The following is a 21,819-nucleotide window of genomic DNA, read 5'->3' as shown; positions in this document are numbered from 1 at the left end:
GTTAACATGCGCCTTCCTGCTACATAACACGTTGATTTCATGAATCTGAGCCCTGCTGCTGTGTCCACTCTCTCTGTTCTTCCCGCTGTGCGGATCACTGCTCTGAGGCACGCATGGAATGCTCCGCTGCGCTCAGGCTCTGGACACAGGCGGAAGCAGGCAGCCGCGGGCCCGCTGGCCTGGCCAGGGACGGAATTGCAGCCGTTCCCGTGGAGATGCATTACCGTAGACACCGCGCTTCAATTCTGTATGGTTGGAGCTTATTGTTTTGCACGGGTATGGGCCCCTGGCGCTGGTGGTGTGGGTTTCAAAGGCTGTAGGCCAGAGCGGAGCACTGCAGGATTAAGTGTCTGAGTGACCAGTGCCGCCTGGATGGTACATCCCCATCTTCTCATTGAGCAGATTTCTTTAACTAGAGTTGTCCAGCCCAGCCCAGACAGGCACAGATGACCGTTTCTTTCAGAAATGATATTCCGGCTCAGAAGTGATAATCCTAATGGCAGTCATTTAATTGACAAAAAACAGGAGAGTCGAGAAGAACATCGTGTGAAGTCCATCTGCTCCTCCCCTCCCAGCTCCACCACCAACTTGGCTGCCCATACTGGGCACCGCAGAGTGCAGGAGCACTGTAGAAGGCTAATGCTTGCTGTGGGGCTGGCTCTAAAAATGGAAACGCACACACACACACATATGCATATGTAGGCAACGGAGATAGTTCTTTTCATTCTTGCTCGGTTAATTCCATGGGGAGACCAGCTTGCCTAATAGCAGGATATCCTAATAGCAACCCTGGTGGTGATGTGTTTTTGTGACTCTTCCCCCGGCTCTTTGATGAAGCAGACTGAATGCGTTGAATCACTTCCTCAGCAGTAACACTGAGGTGGAATAAGGTGAAGGTGCTCGGGGGGGTTGTAACGTACATCTGTACACACGTTATTGTGTATTACTCTGGCCATGTGCCTCCTGAGAAGCAGTCTTCCTGTCTGCACTTCAACAGCCATGCTGATTGGACATGGTGGGTGGGGCCAGGCAGAGGAGGGGAGGAGTATTTGAGTTGAGAGCTCACTTGCACACAAGGACTCCCTCACACACGCTTCGCTTCTTCAGGCTGACACTAGTTTCTGAGCCGGCGTCTTCTCTCAAAAGGACTCTCAGCATTTGTTTCTGAGCTCTTTTTTGTCTTGCTTGACAACTCGTCACACCTCCTTTGGTAAGCTTCTGCACAGAAATGGCTTATTAGAGATCTATGGTCTTATGTAAGACTGTTGTTTGAGGGAGTGTAAAGGGCTTGTGAAGTAATCTTTCACGTAACTGTATGCTGACTTTTTTAGTTTAAAATTTGCCCAGTGTTTTGTTTTTTCTTTTTGCACTAAAGATAGAAGTAGCCTACCATTCCGCTTTAGTCTTGAACTGCCTGCTGTTATTTGGAGCAGAGTGCATAAATCTTTTAGTAATTGACATCATTCCCGGAATGTTAATGAGTGCCTGTGCTGAACCGTTGAGGGGTGCGTTACCACTTGATAAGTGAGCATAAGCTATTGCTCATTAAACCCCACTTTGTGTCAGAGGTGACAAAAGCCCATTTCTTAACCACAGTCTGCCCTTGGAATTTTCATATGTTGCTTTCATAAACAGGCCTTGGTAATATTGGTGGATTTATTAGCATGCCGTTAGGTATAAGAAGCTCTTGTACATCAGATTAGCCTTTCTCATTTATAGATGCTTTGTGCTCATATTGCTAAGTACTTAGGCTCTGTGAGTGGTTCTCCCAGATGAGTGTCAACAATAACCAACAAATGAGTCAGAAGTGGGGAACTGTGTGTGTGTGTGTGTGTGTGCTGGCATATCCTGCTCACGTGGATAGGAAAACAGACAGATGCCTCCTCTGTTACCGGGGCACTGGCCTCCTTGTCTAAGGATCACTGTGATTGACATTCCAGGGTCAGCCATTAGATGCTGAGTAAACAGTTTAGAGCTAATCGGGGCGACTTTATGGTTTGAGAGCTTTTGACTATTTCTGTCTCTCATGTTTTGTTATTGGTATTATGGCATATAGTTGTTTGTTAGTGTTTGTTCCTGTGTGTATGTGTGTGTGTGTGTGTGTGTGTGTGTGTGTGTGTGTGTATGAGAAAGAGAGAGAGAGAGAGAGAGAGAGAGACTGGGAATGAGAGGCAGCTGTGACATTAGGCGGCTTGGCTCTGTCATTATATCTGCAAGTGTGTGCATGTACATGTGTGTAAGTGTTATATATATATAAAATACTTCGTCTTGCATATTTCTAACCCTAGCTGGTTTTGAATAGCACATGAACAAGCATCAGCTGTCCTCCTGTGTGTGCAACCCAGAGCCATGTGTCTCATGGCCGTGGCCAAGACGGGCAAGGTCACTATGGTTATAACTAATAAAATGATTAGAAGGTTGGCCGCTGTACTGCATGATCAATACCTCACTAGGGACTGTGTCATTTTCTGCTGCTGACGCTCAGTCTGCCTGGTTGCTAAGGTGATAAGAAGAGATCTGTGCCGATGGTGTTTTATAGTTCAAAGTTCACACTGACCCCCAGCCACCTTGGTGACCTGCCCTAAAAACAACAATAAGAACATAACAGCCTGACCCAGGGGAACTCTTAGTTCCCTAACTGCCCACTGATGGATCACCGAGGTCTGAGGTGTCCGCCTGAACATCCGTTGTCTAATCCCGGCGGCCTCCAGGTTACATTAGCACCCTGACGAAGTGTGAGGCCGTGGTCTGGCTGGGCCCTGCAGGGCCCTGAATATGCTGTGTTGTCTCCAAGCTCAGTGAGAGGGCTCGGCGGCGCGTGATGGGAAAGAGAATGACAGGAATGTGCGGCCGCGGAGCAGTGGGCCAGGCTGTGGGAAGGGCTTTGGGCTGCTTCATATCAGCACAATCAGCACAGCACCAGAGCTTCAACATGCTCTTCTTACTCATCCCAATATTCCAGGACGTCTTTCTCGTTATTGGGTTTTGGAGGCCCTGAGTAATGTTTTCTCCTTCTCTAATTTGGACAGATGCCTGTAAGTGGCAGTTTGTCAAGAGGAGGGGCTTTGTTATGGGTGCAGCATGCACCTGCACCATCTGCTCTTATTAGATTATATTGTTACAATCCAATAATGGGGGGGGAACTCCATGGCTGTGCTTTCTGCCCTTACTCCCCTCCTCTGCCCCTCACCCAATGACGTGCAAATTTGCAGTTGAATCTTTGGCCTTACACACACACACACAGTTATGCTGATGTCCTCGTTTGGCATACAGAGAGATTAATGGCTGGCACTCTCTTCTTTGGCAGTGCAAGTATACCAAACATAATTGTGAATGGGGAGGTGAATATTGAGAATGTCCTGATGGCTCAGGATCACTGGGTGCTTGATGAGGAGCAGGGCTCTCTGGCACTATACGACTCTCTGACGCTCTGTTGGCTCTGAGCTCAGAGTTGACTTTGTCCTGCTGTGGGTGTTAGAAGCATCTGTATTGTCCTGCCTTACATTGTGGAATGTGAGAATGGGGCCATTTAGAGCTCTTTATAACCCCCATCCCAGCCTGCCCCACCCACCCACCCACCCCTCCTTCGTTCACAGATAGGGGACTGCAGTAGATATGGACCAAGAACTCAGCAAGGTTGATTCTGGCTGACTGTTTGAGTCTTCAGGGACTGATTGTCATGGTAGCGGTGTGAGTACTATGAGTTGTTTCTCCAACGGCTCAGTAACAGCTGGAGGGCCTCCTGAGGGACAGCTTCTGATCAGCTCTCACTGAGCCTGACACATTAGACAGTGCTTAATGCTGGGGTCTTTCAGGGGTTCCACAGCCTGGACTTCCAACAGTAGGAGGCGGTTTTGATAGCACTGCATGGGCACTGTGGTTGCACCTTATTGCAAGTTATATTACACTCCACCCAGTTACACAGTGAAAATGTAGAAGACCGAGACGTGTGCAGAACTCAAGTTGATGGAACAGGGTCTGCTGCGATAGCGCAGTGTCTTTTCGCTCCGTTTTCAGGGACATGCTGCCTTGAACCAGTGTCGTGGTGTCTTTGCTCTAGAACACTTACTTGAACCACCACCACAGAGGGAATCCATTCCCATTTTTACTTGAAACCGACTAAACCTGAAAGCATAGAATAGCTCAGAAGGCCCCACAGTGCAAACACAGGAGGTGGATAACGGACGATCTTCGGGTCCGTAGTATCACATAAAGACCCCCGGGGGGGTGGACTCTGTCCTTATCACAGAGCCTTATCACTGGTCTTGCAGGTGGTGGGACTGATAGAGTTTCTGTTTGCGCCTCCGTGAGGTTGTAAGGTCCCATTATCTGGGTCTGCAGGGCAGTTTCAGATTCCACCTGAGGTTAATTTACACGTTGCTCGTCGCCTCCGCGTTGACCTGCCATGCCTTCCAGCACGAAGCCCTGAGATCACGTGGCCTGTTTCGCAGAGGTAGTCTGGATCTCTCCCAGCTGGCGGCAGTTGTGTTTATTTAGTGAAGAGCCCAGCAGGGCAAGGAGCGCCTGTCTACAGGCTCCCGTGAGCAGGACTACCAGGGTCCAGATAGCACTGTGACTCACTTGTTTGTAACTCCCCCCCCCCCCCCCCCCCATCCACTTCAAATTAACCTCTCTCACTTTCTCTGACCTCAAGAAACCTCTCATCAGTGGTCCATGCCTGGCTTCTGTGGGCCACTGACTGTTTATTTATACTCCTTGTCATTTAGGAGGGGTTATCTCCAGGAATTCCTCTGTGCATTGTAAAGACAACCCATGTGTAGTAATTTTCCTCTCTCTCACTCTCTCTCTCTCTCTTTCTCTCTCTCTCTCTCTCACACACACACACACACACTCCCCCCTTCTCTCCTCTCCTTTCTATTTCACATTTTTCTGCTCTTTTTCCTTTCATTTGATCTTCCGTGTCTCTTTGAATGCTTCCTCTCCTTCACATGTGTCAGCCCTGTTCTACCCCAGGCAGTAATGGATAGATATTGTAAAAGCACCAAATTGCTTCCAGTCACAGAATTGCCCCTGTAATTACAGCATGTCGGGGTTTTTTTCCCCAGCTGGAATGTGTGTTGTCATTTTTTTTCCCACTCTCCAGCCTTAGACTGGTGGATCTGACCCACAGTCTCCCACTGTTGTTAGTGGTGGTTTAAGGGACCAGTGCTGGGAGCATCACATTTTCCCAGTTTCCCAGCTCACATTCACCCACAGTACTAGTTTTCATTCTTGCAAACATCAGGTTGTTTTGTCCTGTTTAAACAGAGGAACAGTGCATGTCTATGCAGCTCATTACCATGGGGATAAGTTGCGGATGTTAAGAGGAAGTTTGTACTTTTTAAAGATTTACATGCGTGCGCTCGTGACAAAACTGTTCCACTCGTGCCTATGATATCATAGAGCACTTCCGTAAGGTTCAAGCGTATGCATCTGTGCTTGCCTGACTCACTCTGTAGTGAGTGTCTGACCTGACCTGTACCTCCAGTAGTACTCATGGGCTTAGGAGAAGCAGTGACTCAGGTACATATTGCACAATAAGGAGTATGTGCAGTGGGGGAGGTACAGTGCCTGAAAGCAAAGCTCTTGAATAAAAGCAGGGAATGAAGTGGGTTGAGGACAATACAGAGGAGGAAAATAGCCCAGAACAGCTGTGTTGTGTAACTGTAAACTAAAGACTGAACTATTAGGCTTTTGTGGGGGGGGTTTGTGTGTGTGTGTGTGCTTGCGTGTGTGTTTCTGAACACTCCTTGGCTCTTGCTTCTGCCATATTCTCTGTGGGTGTGTAAGTGTTCCATGTTGGGGACCATGAAGCGCCATGTGGGTGTTTTGGTTTCATGGCTAAGGCCATGGACTGGGTACCTCTCAGAACTTCTAGCCTGGATGGATGCTGAGCAACTGTGCCTACTATTAAAAGCCCTGGCACTGGGCAACAGCTGAACATTTATGGGGGTGTGTCACTTAAACAGCACCACAGAATTTCACCTGGATGTACATTTATTTATTACTTTGCCTGTAGGTTTCCTAAAGAGTAGAATAACACATGCATGCATGATGTATTAATAAACGTGGTAAATAAACAGATCTTTCCAGTACCACACATAGTCTTTCATGGTTTCCATTAGAAGAGCCCAGCTCTGTTTATATGTGGCTACAGATCCACAGTTTATTTGAATTTAATACTATACATGTTCTGCAAAAAGTGGCATTCTGCCATTTCAGGTTACAACAACAGTGGCCCCCATGGGCCATTTTAATGGACATCTGGACTCCAACACGTTAATCATAATGATCGTTCTTTTTGGGATCACTCCACAGCACTGCCTACCATGCCTTCACTCCAGTGTGTCCCCTTCATGCCTTCACTCCAGTGTGTCTCCTTCATGCCTTCACTCCAGTGTGTCTCCTTCATGCCTTCACTCCAGTGTGTCCCCTTCATGCCTTCACTCCAGTGTGTCTCCTTCATGCCTTCACTCCAGTGTGTCTCCTTCATGCCTTCACTCCAGTGTTTCTCCTTCATGCATTCACTCCAGTGTGTCCCCTTCATGCCTTCACTCCAGTGTGTCTCCTTCATGCCTTCACTCCAGTGTGTCTCCTTCATGCCTTCACTCCAGTGTGTCTCCTTCATGCCTTCACTCCAGTGTGTCTCCTTCATGCCTTCACTCCAGTGTGTCCCCTTCATGCATTCACTCCAGTGTGTCTCCTTCATGCCTTCACTCCAGTGTGTCCCCTTCATGCCTTCACTCCAGTGTGTCTCCTTCATGCCTTCACTCCAGTGTGTCTCCTTCATGCCTTCACTCCAGTGTGTCTCCTTCATGCCTTCACTCCAGTGTGTCTCCTTCATGCCTTCACTCCAGTGTGTCCCCTTCATGCATTCACTCCAGTGTGTCTCCTTCATGCCTTCACTCCAGTGTGTCCCCTTCATGCCTTCACTCCAGTGTGTCTCCTTCATGCCTTCACTCCAGTGTCCCCCCTTCATGCATTCACTCCAGTGTGTCCCCTTCATGCCTTCACTCCAGTGTGTCCCCTTCATGCCTTCACTCCAGTGTGTCTCCTTCATGCCTTCACTCCAGTGTGTCTCCTTCATGCCTTCACTCCAGTGTGTCCCCTTCATGCCTTCACTCCAGTGTGTCTCCTTCATGCCTTCACTCCAGTGTGTCTCCTTCATGCCTTCACTCCAGTGTGTCTCCTTCATGCCTTCACTCCAGTGTGTCTCCTTCATGCCTTCACTCCAGTGTGTCCCCTTCATGCCTTCACTCCAGTGTGTCTCCTTCATGCCTTCACTCCAGTGTGTCCCCTTCATGCCTTCACTCCAGTGTGTCCCCTTCATGCATTCACTCCAGTGTGTCCCCTTCATGCCTTCACTCCAGTGTGTCCCCTTCATGCCTTCACTCCAGTGTGTCTCCTTCATGCATTCACTCCAGTGTGTCCCCTTCATGCCTTCACTCCAGTGTGTCCCCTTCATGCATTCACTCCAGTGTGTCCCCTTCATGCCTTCACTCCAGTGTGTCCCCTTCATGCCTTCACTCCAGTGTGTCTCCTTCATGCCTTCACTCCAGTGTGTCTCCTTCATGCCTTCACTCCAGTGTGTCCCCTTCATGCCTTCACTCCAGTGTGTCCCCTTCATGCATTCACTCCAGTGTGTCTCCTTCATGCCTTCACTCCAGTGTGTCTCCTTCATGCCTTCACTCCAGTGTGTCTCCTTCATGCCTTCACTCCAGTGTGTCCCCTTCATGCCTTCACTCCAGTGTGTCTCCTTCATGCCTTCACTCCAGTGTGTCCCCTTCATGCCTTCACTCCAGTGTGTCTCCTTCATGCCTTCACTCCAGTGTGTCTCCTTCATGCCTTCACTCCAGTGTGTCCCCTTCATGCATTCACTCCAGTGTGTCCCCTTCATGCCTTCACTCCAGTGTGTCCCCTTCATGCATTCACTCCAGTGTGTCCCCTTCATGCCTTCACTCCAGTGTGTCCCCTTCATGCATTCACTCCAGTGTGTCCCCTTCATGCCTTCACTCCAGTGTGTCCCCTTCATGCATTCACTCCAGTGTGTCCCCTTCATGCATTTCTTTCCTACCTTTCCTATCATGGCAATGTTTAGGATTTCAGATAAAACACAGTTTGGAATTCTGTCTCTTTCTACTGAAAATGTTCTGGGGGGTTAACAGGCACACAGTTTCATAGACACAGCTGGACATAAAACGATTAATTAAAAATTGAATATGATGATGAGGATGAAGAAGGACAAGCAGCAACCCTCTGGGAGTCTTCTGTCATATAACTAAAATCCTCGGTAGTGCTAAAAAAAGGTGGGTGATAGAGAGGAATAAAGCAAATTTGCCTCACAACTCGCAAGAGACCATGGGTAATTCCAAAGTTGTGACAAAATCTCAGTTTATTGGTGTTGAGCAGCCAAAGTGGTCTGGTCCTTGTCTAGGGTGAATCTTAAGTTTTGAACTGTGTGAGTCAGAAGTGATGGCCGTGAGCGATGTTAATAGGCCTGGGCCAAGCGTATAAACCATAATCTGCCTGTAATTTGCTGTACATGGACAGTGCAAGCCTTTTATGTGCAGAAGAATACTGCCCAAATGGGGGAGAGGAGGAGATTAAAGTGTCTCCCCCCTGATATAAAGCCCTGCTGTGTTTGATGCAACTGAATGTAAAATATTGCAGCTGTTCTATTTTCTTTTTCTTTTTTGTTGTCTTTCAAATAATTTCATTTGAATGAAAATTCAGTAGGCGTGTTTGTTGTGTGCAGGGGGAAGGGAACAATTGGTCAGAGCTTCTGGTGTCAACCAATCAGAGTGCATTTCTCCCTTCCTTTCTTCTCTTATACGCTCTGAGCTCCTTTCCCGCTGCTGATTGGCTGTTTGGCCAGACGGCATCTGGAGGCTCAGAGAGTGCCAGAGGAGGAGTCAGGCAGTGCATTAAAACCAAGTGTCTGCCCCGTTTGTTCCCCAGTGCTCCAGTGTGCTTTATATGTGTGGAGCTGAGGGAGTTCTTTCTCTTTCTTATCCTCATTTCCCTCTTTCTGTTCCAGGAGAACTCAGCCCAAAGAGGAGAATCTTAGGAATACGAGTTTCTGAAGAGTTTGTGGAGCCACCCGGTGTGTGTTTGTGTGTGTGTGTGGGGGAGAGAGAGAGAGAGAGAGAGAGAGAGAGAGAGAGGGCGGGAGGAGTCTCCGTGTCCAGAGTCTCCGTGTCCTGCCGGCTCCACTTGGTTCCTTGGCTGGTGCCCGCGTCGCAGCAGAGCGCGAGCCCGGCGCTCACTTCAGCGTCTGCCCTCGCCACAGCGGGGCACTGAGCTGGGCCGACGTGGAATGCAACCTCTGGTGACCCCCTCCCACAAACCTCCATTCAGTGAGCTGCACGGGCAAGTGTGGGGATAAAAGACGAGGGGAGCGCGTCCAGAAAAGAGGAGCATCAGCAGGGGAGTTTTGCCCGGCTGGTAAAGTTAGAGGGGGTAGAGGGGCCCCTCAGGGGTGCGAGAGGAGCTTAAGAGTCACAGGCAAAGGGAACTGCAAGAAAAGCGTGAGTACAAAAGACTTTTCTGGGCCGCTGGACACCGGCAAGCTCAAAAGACACTGACCGTTAGCCTCCGTTTCACCCCACTTTCATTGAGCCCACTGCCGTCATCGCTGACCTAAGCCGTCATGCCGGTGGAGACCCTTCGTCCCTCAGATGGGCGTTTGGCAGGGGGTCCTTTCACCTCAGCCATGCCTTTCCGAATCCTGAACAAGGGGCCAGGGTACTTTCGCAGGGCCCCTGAGCCTGCGGTCCGGAAGCTGAGCGCGGTGGAGCGCCTCGAGGCCGACAAGGCCAAGTACGTGAAAAGCCAGCAGGTGGCGCTCACCAGGCAGGAGCCTGTCAAGCCGCCCGTCATCCGCAAGCCATTGCTATCGCCTGGCATGGCGCTGCAGTGCCGGATCAGTGCCCCGCCGGCCCGGAAGGTCCCCCGCAGGCCGTCGGACAGCGAGAACGGAGGGGGCGGATTGCAGGGCCCTCGGAGGGGCCCACAGCTCAACCTGGAGGTCCTCAACAACCTCATCAACATCCCAGACGGGCCCCAGCTGTCGTCCCCCGCTCCCTCCTCGCCCTCAGCCTCCTTGCCCTCATCCGGGGGGAGGAGTGTGGGGAGCGGACAGACGACGGCGCCTCTGCAGGGTTTCAGCTTTAAGGGACACCTGCTGCCGGCGCCAGACTCCTCCTCCGCTACTTCTCGCCTCCATCCACCTCCCCCTGCTCCAGAGGCCGGCCGCCGGCCACCGCCCGTCCCGGCCAGAGCACCCCGGCTCCCCGCGGCGGGCACTTACGCCAGCCCCAACTCCGTGGCGGTCCGGCGGGTGGACGTGCGGCCGCATGCAGAGGTGCGGAAGCCCCAGAGGACGCCCCTGCAGCCCCAGAGGATGCCGCTGCAGCCCCAGCTCAAGCCCAGGCAGATCGCACACCCCCAGGCTCCATCTCTAGCCGCTACAGCCTCCCGGCCCCCCTCCCTCCCCACCCGCTCGCCATCGCCCCGGCTGCCGCCCAGTCCCCTGGTGCTGCGGGCGGGTTTACTACCCCCGCCCTCCCCTGCCTTCACCCGCCTGTCGTCAGCGAGCTCACGGGGGTCACGGCCCGGCTCGTCACGCCGCCGCCCCTCGCTACACCGCTCTAAGTCGGACCTGAGCGACCGTTACTCGCGCGCCACCGCCGACCTGGAGCGCTTCTTCAACTACTGCGGCCTGGACCCCGACGAGGTGGAGGGCATGGGTGGAGTGGAGCACTTTGCCCGCGCCAGCTCTGACATCATCTCCGTCTCCAAGCTGCGCAGCGTCAGCGCACCCAGCTCTGAGTGTGGAGACAATGGCCAGGCCCCCCGGGAGGAGGAGGACGATGATGACGAAGATGAAGATGGCCCTGCCCAGCCCAGCGGGCGTGTGCCCTATGGCATCTCGATCATTGAGAGGAATGCACGTGTTATCAAGTGGCTGTACGGCATCCGACAGGCGCGGGACTCGCAAAATGTCTCCAACGTGTGAACACCTGTTGCACTCTCTGAAGCGCCAAAACACAACTGAGAAGGAAGTTAGGGGGCAGAGACATGATCGAGCATGTCCCATACTGTTTCTCCTTTTACATGCAATATATTTATGTTTTTTGAGACTTGAGACTTTCTTTTTTGACCTGATATATATTTTTATTCTACATTTGTGTTTAATATGTACAATTTTTATTTGCCTTACACTAAGTACAATAATGCTGGTTCTTGTACATCTCACTTGTGTTACACCGGTTTAAATTTCTTGCTTTTTCCCTCTGTTTTTGAAGCTTACCAGTCTGCTACATCTTTTGAGCTGTAGTGACAATTTACCTCAAAGGAAGAGAAGGATACAGCAGACCAGACAGAGCTTTAGACATTCTGCACACTGACTTTAAAAATGAAAGTCAGCAATAAAGCAATAATTAAAATGGATATTAATATCCTTGTGAGAGTAACTGAATTGATGATGCTGACGATGATGATGATGATGATGATGGTGACAGCAGTAGATCTGCTGTAATGGTGCTGTTTAGCTACATAGTCTTTATATCAACTAGCAATGCAATGTGAGAACAGTGGCTGTATTGATCTCACTTGCCAGAACAATAGCAGGGGCTTGGGATTGACAACTGGCCCGGTACTGTTCAGAAGGTGAATTTGTAATTCTACAGTCCGAATCAGGGAATGACTCACAGCAGTTTGAAGGTGGCCGAGTGCCGTGGCGAAGTGTGAGAAGCCAGAGTACAGCCCTCGTGGGTAGGGGGCTCAGGGACCGCGGTCAGACAAACCCAGATGCATGCGCTCAGAGGACCGTTCACACACAGAGACCTGCCTTCTCTGTGCGCACACACCTCTGTGCCGGTGATCTGCCGCGTGTGAGCGTGTCGAAGAGACAGGAGGGAGTGTTGAGACGCGGCCGCAGTGGGCCGCGAGATTCGATGATACTGTGAAGGAACTCTCACTGATTTCCATATCTGCAAGCGAGAGCTTCCGTTGGCATGCACACTTTTAGGTACACCTGAGAGGTTCCGTTAGCAAGCAAAGGTTTACGTACACGTAAGAGCTTCTGTTAACATACACATGTTTACGCATACGTGAGAGCCTCGGTTAGCATGCACACGTTTACGTACAGTAATGTTTCCTTGATGATGTATAGAAAGCCACTGCAGCAAAGCATAGTTGCACTGACAAACATTCCAACACTCACGACAGACGTGTTCAGCGTCCTGTTACGGTTTTTGTTGTTTGTTTTTGTTTGTTTAGGGCATTCAGTTAACTTTGTGCCTCACAGCATTTAATTCTCTCTGTGCAGGTTTATATATAATTTGGCAGGACGGTTGCATCATGAGTCATGGACACAAGCGGTAGGGATGTAGGACAGCCTGAGGGGGCAGGACCACGTCTGGGTCGGAACTCTCGGGGGAAAGAACACACTTGTGTCGCTTTACTGGGCCGACGGAAATCAAATGGTTCTTTAAAGGGGAGTACCGATGTAATAGAGGTTTGCAGACCGAGAAAAAGTATATAAGACCTTTTTTTCACCTCGCAATTTTGAGTTGTTTGTAACTGTTTGACACAGTTTGATTTTAAAGCAGAGCAAACATTCAAGTGCTGTTTGGATTTTGAGTGTGGTCTAAAGCCTCTTAACATACAGTAGTAAAACCAACATGCTCGTGAACAGACACAACACACATGCTAATATTAACAACACAAATCCCAACAAGAGGTACACACAGCCATGTTCTGTGGACAATGAAGTATGACTTGGGTTATGTGTTGAGTCTGGTAGTGCTTTGAAGTTCAGCACGAAGACATGAAAGAGTGAATTTCTGATGCAAAATGTCTTCTAAAGATGTCAATAAAAATGCATTGTTTTTGAAAAACCTTCGCGTATATCTTTCTTCCACATTCACATTCATAATATCCCTTTCATGTTTTCATTAAAAGTTAAACAGCGCTGGAGCCTGCGACACGTCTTACAAGGAAGGAATAGATGAGGCTCTCTTGTTTATGTAACGCGTAAATGCGTTTCTCACTTGAAGCATCAAAGCTGTGCAGAGGAAGTCTATTACAAGCTTCTGAACTTTAACCCTGAACCCTGTAGCTTTCATCCAAAGCTTTTACTCTGATTTTCGGTTGTGGAAGTCTTAAAAGGGATTTCGGATACATCCTTGACTTCCTGCTGGATCCAGACATCAGTTCCCATCCTCCCCCCCTTTTCTCCTCTCCGTCCTCCAACTCTCCGGCCTTGGCTTTGAAGCAGTGTTTGCTTATCGCATGGTTTTGTGCGGAGCGATGTGGAGGGATTCTGGCTGGAGCTGCAAGGGTTTCTCTCGCTAGCTTGGCGTCCTGCCCGTCTGCCCGCGCTGCTCTTTGCCAGCACAGCTGCATGAGCCGCTCAGGCAGGTGCTGCAGGATGTTGCTCGGCCATGACTGATCCAGCACTCTCCCAGTTCCTACTTCTGCCCAATGGTTTCCTTAGACTGGGGTGTGATTCTGTGTTCCGTCGATTAGGTGCATGGTCTCAGAAACCTTCACATTCACACATGAACCTGTTAAAGGTCACCAAACACATCTGTAATAAATCAGCATCCTAAACAGACCTGTTCAGACCTGCTAACCTGAACTGACACTCACACCTTTGTGGCCATTATACTCACCTTAGTGTGGACACACAAAGCTGGAATAACTGCGTGGTGATGAGCTTTGGTACGACTTGCGTTATGCCACTCTGCTAGTTAGTTAGTTACTGTCCCGGGGCTTTGTGGTTTTGAACCTGCCGCAGTAGGGATAGTGCAATAATACGGCACTACTGCATGACTCAACGAGGCTGGTGCGTTTGACAGCGAGGACCCGTCACCGTGGCCACCTGTGAGTTAGGTCCTGCCTTCAGCGAACACAACGATAAGGCGGGAACAGTGAGGGATGGCGTGATGTGAGGCGCGCAGTACTGGAGAGGGATGAGGAAGAGAGGGAGGGTGTGCGATTCCCTCCAGGACGTAGGGAGTGTTATTAGGGAGAAGCAGGCATTCTCAACACGCCAGTAGGTTTAGTCATCCTGGATTATGTCATCGGCGCATAAAAGATGAAAGCGGGCTGGGGATGTGTGGGAAAAGGTGAGAAGGGGAGAGTTCCTCATGCAGTCCCGCTGGTCCCGTTCCCGTACCCGCCCCTGCGAGGGTGGTTGAATGTAAGGAGAGTTCAGGCCAGTTCTCCCCACACACTGCAGTGGGTGAGAGGCGTGGCCATGGGCAGTGAGGACACTGTAGGGCGTCTTTTACTATGACTTCATCTGAGCGCTGCTGTTCCTGCAGGCAAACTGGACCGGAGACACTGGAGTACATCTACTGAAAAAAAACATAACGCTTTTTTAAATACATTTTTGTAGTGCTAAAGATTGTTTGTTCAGTACCACATCTGGTACAGCCCTATATGTCTACAGAGTCCTTATTGCAAATATTAGGATCCCAGTGCAAATGTAGAGCACTATTCACTATCCACACATCAGGAGCGTTGCTGGATGACACCTTGCCTATGGCAACTTAGCTGCTGCTGTGCTTCTTGTCTTCTTAAAGTTTTACCATCGTTTACTAAAACTTGGCACGTACGATAGTTGCGGTGTGTGGTTTTTTGGAGAAGGTGGGCGAATATGATGAGTGTGTTTATGCAAGCTTTGTACAATAGACGCATGGAAATCAGTGAAGAATGAACGAGTTGCAGAGAATGTATGTCACAGCCTGACACCCTCACTCAGTACTGGCCGAGGGGATGTATCCTGATGATTAGATGTACAGGGAGCCGGTGGCTGGTTGGGTGGGGGAGCAGAGGGGTGTCTGCTTATCCTGTCTTGTGGATGAATTAGTTGGCATGTAGGGGGAAAAAAATCCCAGAATGTAGTTTGATGGATACTTCTCTGCTCTTATTGTACAAATATCACATTGTAATGCATTTGTACTGTGGTAAATCCACTGGAATATAATCATCAATCATTTTTCAGGTATTTTGGCTATATTTGTTAAGGTAAATAATCACACTTCCTAACTACGGGAAGTTTCTCAGGACGTTCAGAGCATTTTTCTGTATAGTCGAGAGGTATCATCCACGGATAAGGACCTTTAAGCCAGTGTACTTAACGTCCTGTCACTGCAGTGGAGAATTACGTTCTGCGTATGAATGAGCACTAAAGACAGCACACTACTTGCATACCTGCCAGTGGCTTGCTGAAGTGGAAAGCCAAGCCCAGCCAGTTTCCCAAAGAGGGAAGGAGGCTGGCACCTGCCGATTCATTTGTTCAGGGTGTTTTTTCTCTGCCACAAGTGGTGTATTGAAGATAAAGATTGCACCTTTCTGTTTGCAAGCTGAAACAAAATGTCTGTGATAAATCTGCAATCATAAATAAACTGTATTAAGTGAAAATAGTTTCTCCTGGCCAACTCACTAGTGCACTTACTATAGATCAGATATGCATTAGTCAGTGTCCTCCAAATGGCTCTCCCACTGGCCAGACCCAACAAATCAATGCCCGATGACCCTGATGCATGTCTGGCAATGGAGCATTAACCACACACTGACCCCTAAAACCACCTCATGTGGCATCGGACGTCTTCCTGTGTGGCACCTGCCTGCCATGCTGATAGTTCTGCTTTATGCTTTGTGCTCACAGCAAGGGGAACATTGGCAGCCACACAGCTCTCAGTAACACTGTCGGGTTATTGACAAATTGGCTGCCGGCCTTTATTACATTTTCAGTATTATGTCACGGAGATGCCTGAGTTCTGTTTTCCCCCGCATTCCTCTCCTCCTTTCCCTGGGGTGTCAGTTTCACTGTCGAGTCTCATGAAAAGGAGAGGCCATTTTCAGCCTCGCCAGCGTTGGCTGGCTTGTGAGTTGGGCAAGTTTATTTTCGGTCCAAATTGTTTGCAGTCAGATGCTGTTTTTTGTTTTTTTTTCCTCTTCTTTTGCTTACTGTTGTGATCTCGCTACACTAATTACTCCCATTGTTCTCCTGTGTAATTCTTTCTCTCCACCTGCCCTAGTTGGGTATATACTTTTTTGGCTCTCCGTTTAGATGTCACGGTACTGCATGGACTCTGATAAACATATGCATAAGCTCAATGACACCCTCTTTTAATGGTCTGTCATGTGAGGTAACGATACTAGGTCCAAACTGACAGCAGGTATTTTCTTAGATAAGAGGGTCTGAATAAATAGTTATGTGTGCACATGCATATGCACGTATGAGAGAGAGAGAGAGAGAGAGAGAGGGGTAGTTCAAAATAAATGAATTGTGCGTGTTTCTGAATGCGTGTTCTAAACACGATAAGATTCTGACTTTTACCCCGTGACATTCCTGACGCTTCCTTTTCCTCCACCTGTCTGTGCCGCGCCATTACGGTACGGCCCGATAACCTCGGCTGACTCAGGGACGTCTTTATGGCTTTTATGGCAGCACTGTTTGTCCTGACAGTGTGACGGGGATGAACTGGACTTTCTGGCCCGAACCACAGGCAGCTGCTGTCCGGAGTGTCCTTCCAGTTTATGATCTGTGGGCAGAGCCAGAGGCAGACGCAAGGACATGCACACATACATGGAGAGAGAGAGAGAGAGAGAGAGAGAGAGAGAGAGAGATAAACATTAGGATGAGGAGGTGGGGGGTTTACTGAAAGAGAGCGAGACGTACTTTAACAAACCGGGCCTTCACCGCACAAACACGGCATCGCCATCATCATCATCACTGCCACCTTCTTCTCTTTCTCTGCTCTTCCATCCTTCCTGCTGAAGGCTAAGTCCTTCCTCTAATTAAATGCAGAAGCTAGCCCACATTCTGCTCCTGCTAATGCGTGGAGAGAGTGAGGATGAGTCTACCACTGGAGCAGCCTGTCCTGCCTCGTGGACACACGCACATGCACAAGCATCAACGCCTTGCAGATCTTACCAACTGCTGATCTTTACCTTAATCAGCTCTTCTTTTTTTATATACCATTTTTGATCTGGTGTCTAGCTCATACTGTCAAGTGTTTGTTCTGATTTCAGCTCTTTCCATCTGTGATTCTCTTTCTACAGGATTAGTGTTGCATAATGAGACGGCCTTTTTGACTCTCAGTCTGAGCATATCTGTCGAAAACGTTCTTTGTCCTGCTAATCTGCTTTTGTATTCTGCGGACTGAGAGATGAAGCTACTTTATGACCACCTTGATTTAAAAAAAATCAGATTCAGCTTAGCTATTTATACCGCGGGCTCTCACCGCCCGGACACCTCATGGAACAGATATATTCCTGCGTATTTGTTGTTCTCATCTTCATCCACCCTTCCTCCTCCTCTCCTCTGTGCTCTCTCTTGCTTTTTAATGGGGGCTGTCACGCTGCACTGCCTGACACGTCTTCAAAAGGAAACGTTAATGTCTCCGAACTGGGTTGCTCCAGCATGCCAGGCGGGGGGGGGGGGGGGGGGGGGGGGGGGTGTTACAGAAAAAAGAGACTTTTATCCAGGGGGAAAAAAACCCCAAAACATCCCATAATGAGTTATCACAGCATGTGCTGTTTGAGCTCTTTGGTTTGCTGCTTTGGCTGCTGGGTTTCCCTCAAGGCCAGCTGAGCCGGATGGTGACCTCTTCCCCGTAGAGCAGACGCGAGCTTTCCGACGTCCGTTAAACGGATGGTGTGGCTCAAGCGTCCTCTTGTGTGGGCTACAGAGGGCGAGGGTGTCCCCCGCGTGTCCCCCATGGTGTGCGCCGCTGTGCTGACCCCGCCTCCTCTCTCCCTTGCGCCCTTTGTGCTGTGTGGGAGGCTGCATGAATCTGTCCATCATACATGTTTTCTGTTCAGGTTTGCTGGCTGTTTGCATGTTCCTATGTTTATATGTTTTATATGTCTGGCTCGAGGAAGGGCAGTGAAGGGACCGTCGGTGAGTGTGTGAGTGTGCACGTTCAGCCACGGCCCTTTGTTAGAATGCAGCTCGTTTGCATGGTGCATGAAAAATACACAGGTCTGAGTGCAGCCCATCCGCTGGCCTGGGGTGGATGAATTATAAAAGGGGCTTCCAGAGAGTTCCCAAAGCTGGTCAGAGGGAACAGGCTGCCACATGGACTGATACAGGCTGAAGCAAAACAGCTCTATGTATGAGGAGAGATGGCTGATATTATTTTACTTCAGAGACGAGATCGTCTATACAGACCTTGAACTCATGAAATGTTATGATGTCGACATCTTTGGAACCTCCAGGATCTTGTTTCCTCCCAGACTCCTCTCTCACTTGTTCTCAACCGCTGGACTCCACCCACGGCTCGCTATTATCAGCGACTACAAGGGGATTACGGCATAGATTAGCGAAGACTGGAGGGGCAGATTAGAGGACCGCCGGAGTCCGCTTGCAGAGGCCTGTGGGCCCTGCCCATCACGCTGACCTGCCCCGGTCTGCAGTCCAGGGCCCCGTCCCCGCGTCTCCGAGACAGCCAAGGGCCAGAGAGAAAGGGCAGGATAAACAATAAATGGCACATAAAACCTTAGCTCAGGATCAGTGTGAGCATTACTAAGATAGGCTTTGCTCTTGAAATGCTTTTAAGTTGTGGAGACATTCTGATGTTGCACCGTATTTCAGCAGGGTTTGCCCCATTGTCTTGGAGGCCGCCATCTCCTAATTCTTTCACATGTACTAAATGCTTGTAGGAGACTTCGTGATGGTTATTTTAACGGTGAATTGCCACTTCTGAAACGTTCTGTTTTAATAATGCTCTAATGGATAGCAGCGAACACTCATCGTTCCACAGACATCCTGTTGGGATTAAGAAAGGTCCTTGTATGTCAGATGCTTTAAGATGTATGGAGAGTTGCACAAGCAGAAGTCTGTGATAAGCAAGCCAAGGCTGTTTTGGCTCAGGGGTGAAGGTGCCGGTTAGGATGCTTAGAAAGCAGGAGGAGCCTAAAACAACAGCCTGTGTGCATGCCTTGGCTAAAGTACTGACTACCTGGTGTGTGTGTGTGTGTGTGTGTGTGTGTGTGTGATGTGTTGGGTGAGTGCGTGTCTGTGTGCTTGTGTATGTTTGTTTAAGGTCAGTTTTCCTTCTGTCAACGGGCAGCCTCTTACCCTCCATGCCTGCCCCTCTGACGTCATAACACAGCATGTTACGACTGCAATGTGTGTGTGTGTGTGTGTGTGTGTGTGTGTGTGTGTGTGTGTGTGTGTGTGTGTGTGTGTGTGTGTAGGTCAGTGCAGGTTTCTATGCCAGTGTTCCTATTCGTTGTTTTAAAATATAGAAGATTATACAGGGCTTGTTAAAGTCACTGTTTGGGTTCTTCTGTAGATCCGTAGATCTTCCGTAGATCAGTCCTTTCTGTTGTCTGTGATTGTGCACAATGTCATTTAGTTTGTGACTAGGGTAGTCTAGAGCTGGACTCTGTCATGCCTGCATGGGTCAGGGATGTTCCTTTGTGGCCTGTGTTTTTGTGGTTGTTCATAGACTAGCTGTACCAGGGAGAGAGAAAGAGACTGCACTTAGAAAGCAGCCATATAACCTAAGGCAGACAGTGGGGAGAGGTGTGGAATTTCATCAGCATAGTGTGTGTGTTTGTGTGTGTGTGTGATTGTGTGTGTGCATATGCATGTGTGTGAGAGGATGATTGCAGCATTACTCATCTTGTATGGCAGAATAATTGCACAGGGTCTTTTTCAACACTGGGAACTTTTTGTTCCATAATGTCTAATGCTACACCAAAGAAAACTGCACTAGCCCAGCTCAGTCCACACACACACACACACACACACAAAAAAAAAAGTCACACACCTGCCTGTGGCACACATGACTTTGGTTGTTGTCTTGCTCCGGGGCTGTCGTCAGGATGACGTTGAGTAAATCTAATCTCTCGACCGCGTTACTTTAGACGTGTCTGAACCCTGGCACACCTCCCCCCCCGCTGCAGGCTGCGTCAGGCTGCTGTTCACACACTGAGAGTGCTGCCCCCTCTGTTTCAACACCTCCAGCCCTCGGACACTCAAAGTCCTCACAACGCTGGTGCAATGTCAGAAAAGCAGCCCAGAGCTGACTCAGCACGGCCTCCTGCCCACCGAGCAGTTCCAATGATTATTTTCCTGTAATGGAAAAGGGTTTTCAAATGTACCAAAACATGTTTTGAATGTGTGTGGGATGTGCAACCATTATTTACTTTACAGCGTGTTTACTGTTCTCCCGTGAAATTTGTTTAGTGTCTGTAGAAGCGCTTTAGGAACAGGGTCTAAAGTGCATTCCATTCCTGGGTATAGGAGGCTGATCTGGCCGGTACGCCCTTGCCTGTGACCATGCCGCAGTGCCATCCAGACCACGCTGCTGACGGGAGCGCGTGTTGCTATCCTCCTCTCCTGCGTCCGTCGCCGCCCCGAGTCTCACTGCAGCCCGGACTCACATGCAGGAGGAGAGGCACAGGCTGGTCCTGTAAAAGCATTATGAAAAATTCAAGGTGTGCTGGGACAAGCCCTTTCCCAGGGTCTCCTGAATTTTTCATAAAACGCTGTCTCTTTCTCTTTCTCATTCGTCCACTGTATGATCATTTTCTGACTGTTAAGACTGAGCTGTAAGAGACAGAGGCTGTTGCAAAAGCGACAAACATACAGGTGGGTAAATCAGCCAGGAACAGAACTCTCACTGTTTCCCAACACCCCTCCCCCTCCCAGTTGGCTCTTGGATTTAAGAAAAAGATCCAGTCTCAGCCTCTGTCACTGGTCTTCTTGTCCCAGGAACGGGTCTTCCGTCACAACAGCTGGAATGCTGGACTGCAGCAATCCAGCACAACACTGGCCATTTCTAGAGAACAGCTGCTTTCCCATGATTCCCCCCCCCCCCCCCCCCCGCCCCTTTACCGTGTCGACACATCCATGTAAACACACTGCGTCCTGTGTCCTGTGCTCTGAATGACCACAGCGTGCCTCAGAGCCAATGGGCAGCTGGGTGTCCCAAATGTTGATATGTAATCCTGTTCACAGAGCCTCTCTTATGGACAAGCATACACCCTCACAGTAAGTCCTTTCATTCAGACACCTGCTCTTGTGCTGGACCCGTTCTGCTCACGTGTTGGGTAGGAGGTCATGGGGTCATGGGGTTGTGTGGCAGGTGAGGAGCGGTCACTGCTTTCAGTTCAGGTCTTCTGAGGGAAGTTGAACTGAATGGACCTATGTCACTACTGCACAAATGAATACGTGCATTTGGTGAGATGTTAATAGTGATAGGCGAAGCACACTTGATGAATTTGGAGATACCCTTGGTAAAATGTTACTCAAGTAGAAGTAAAAGCAGAAGTCCTGTCAGATAACATTTAAAAAATTACTTGCTGTTGAATTCACTAAGGCTTCAAACATGTATAAGTACTGTGAGTATAGCTGTCAGTTTGTAATTTTTGACAAACAGTTTGTTTTAAGGATACCTGTATGGTTTAAATAAAAATAATTAATTTGTAAAAATTTATAAAAAATGGGATTAATTTAAATGGTTCACATTTTATATACAGACACCTCTACATCAGACAGATATGGTAATAGATGTATTGTTATAGATGTATGGTAATATATGTATGGTTATAGATGTATTGTTATTGATGTATTGCTATAGATATTATAGATGTATTGTTATAGATGTTATACATGTATTGTTATAGATGTTATAGATGTATTGTTATAGATGTACTGTTATAGATGTTATACATGTATTGTTATAGATATATGGTTATAGATGTATTGTTATAGATGTATGGTTATAGATGTATTGTTATAGATGTACTGTTATAGATGTTATAGATGTATTGTTGTAGATATAT

The 21,819-nt window shown here is 48.9% G+C and overlaps 1 protein-coding gene across 1 annotated transcript; it reads left to right on the top strand.

Moving 5' to 3' along the window:
* The first annotated feature begins 1,055 nt into the window (after positions 1-1,055).
* wu:fa11c10 (protein FAM110A) lies at positions 1,056-12,205 on the top strand. Its single transcript, XM_035522243.2, has 2 exons — positions 1,056-1,210; positions 9,038-12,205. The coding sequence occupies exon 2, from the start codon at positions 9,650-9,652 to the stop codon at positions 11,015-11,017; it is 1,368 nt and encodes a 455-aa protein (XP_035378136.2). The 5' UTR covers positions 1,056-1,210; positions 9,038-9,649; the 3' UTR covers positions 11,018-12,205.
* The last annotated feature ends 9,614 nt before the right edge of the window (positions 12,206-21,819 follow it).

Source organism: Electrophorus electricus, chromosome 24 (assembly GCF_041902795.1).
Source record: "Electrophorus electricus isolate QZ-2024a chromosome 24, ASM4190279v1, whole genome shotgun sequence".
Classification (NCBI taxonomy): Eukaryota; Metazoa; Chordata; class Actinopteri; order Gymnotiformes; family Gymnotidae; genus Electrophorus; species Electrophorus electricus.
Note: the sequence above shows the minus strand (reverse complement) of the source record. Positions and strands in the feature narration are given on the sequence as shown.

Excerpts from the sequence above, each read along its gene's own strand:
- wu:fa11c10 (XM_035522243.2), top strand. The coding sequence starts at position 9,650 with ATGCCGGTGGAGACCCTTCGTCCCTCAGATGGGCGTTTGGCAGGGGGT.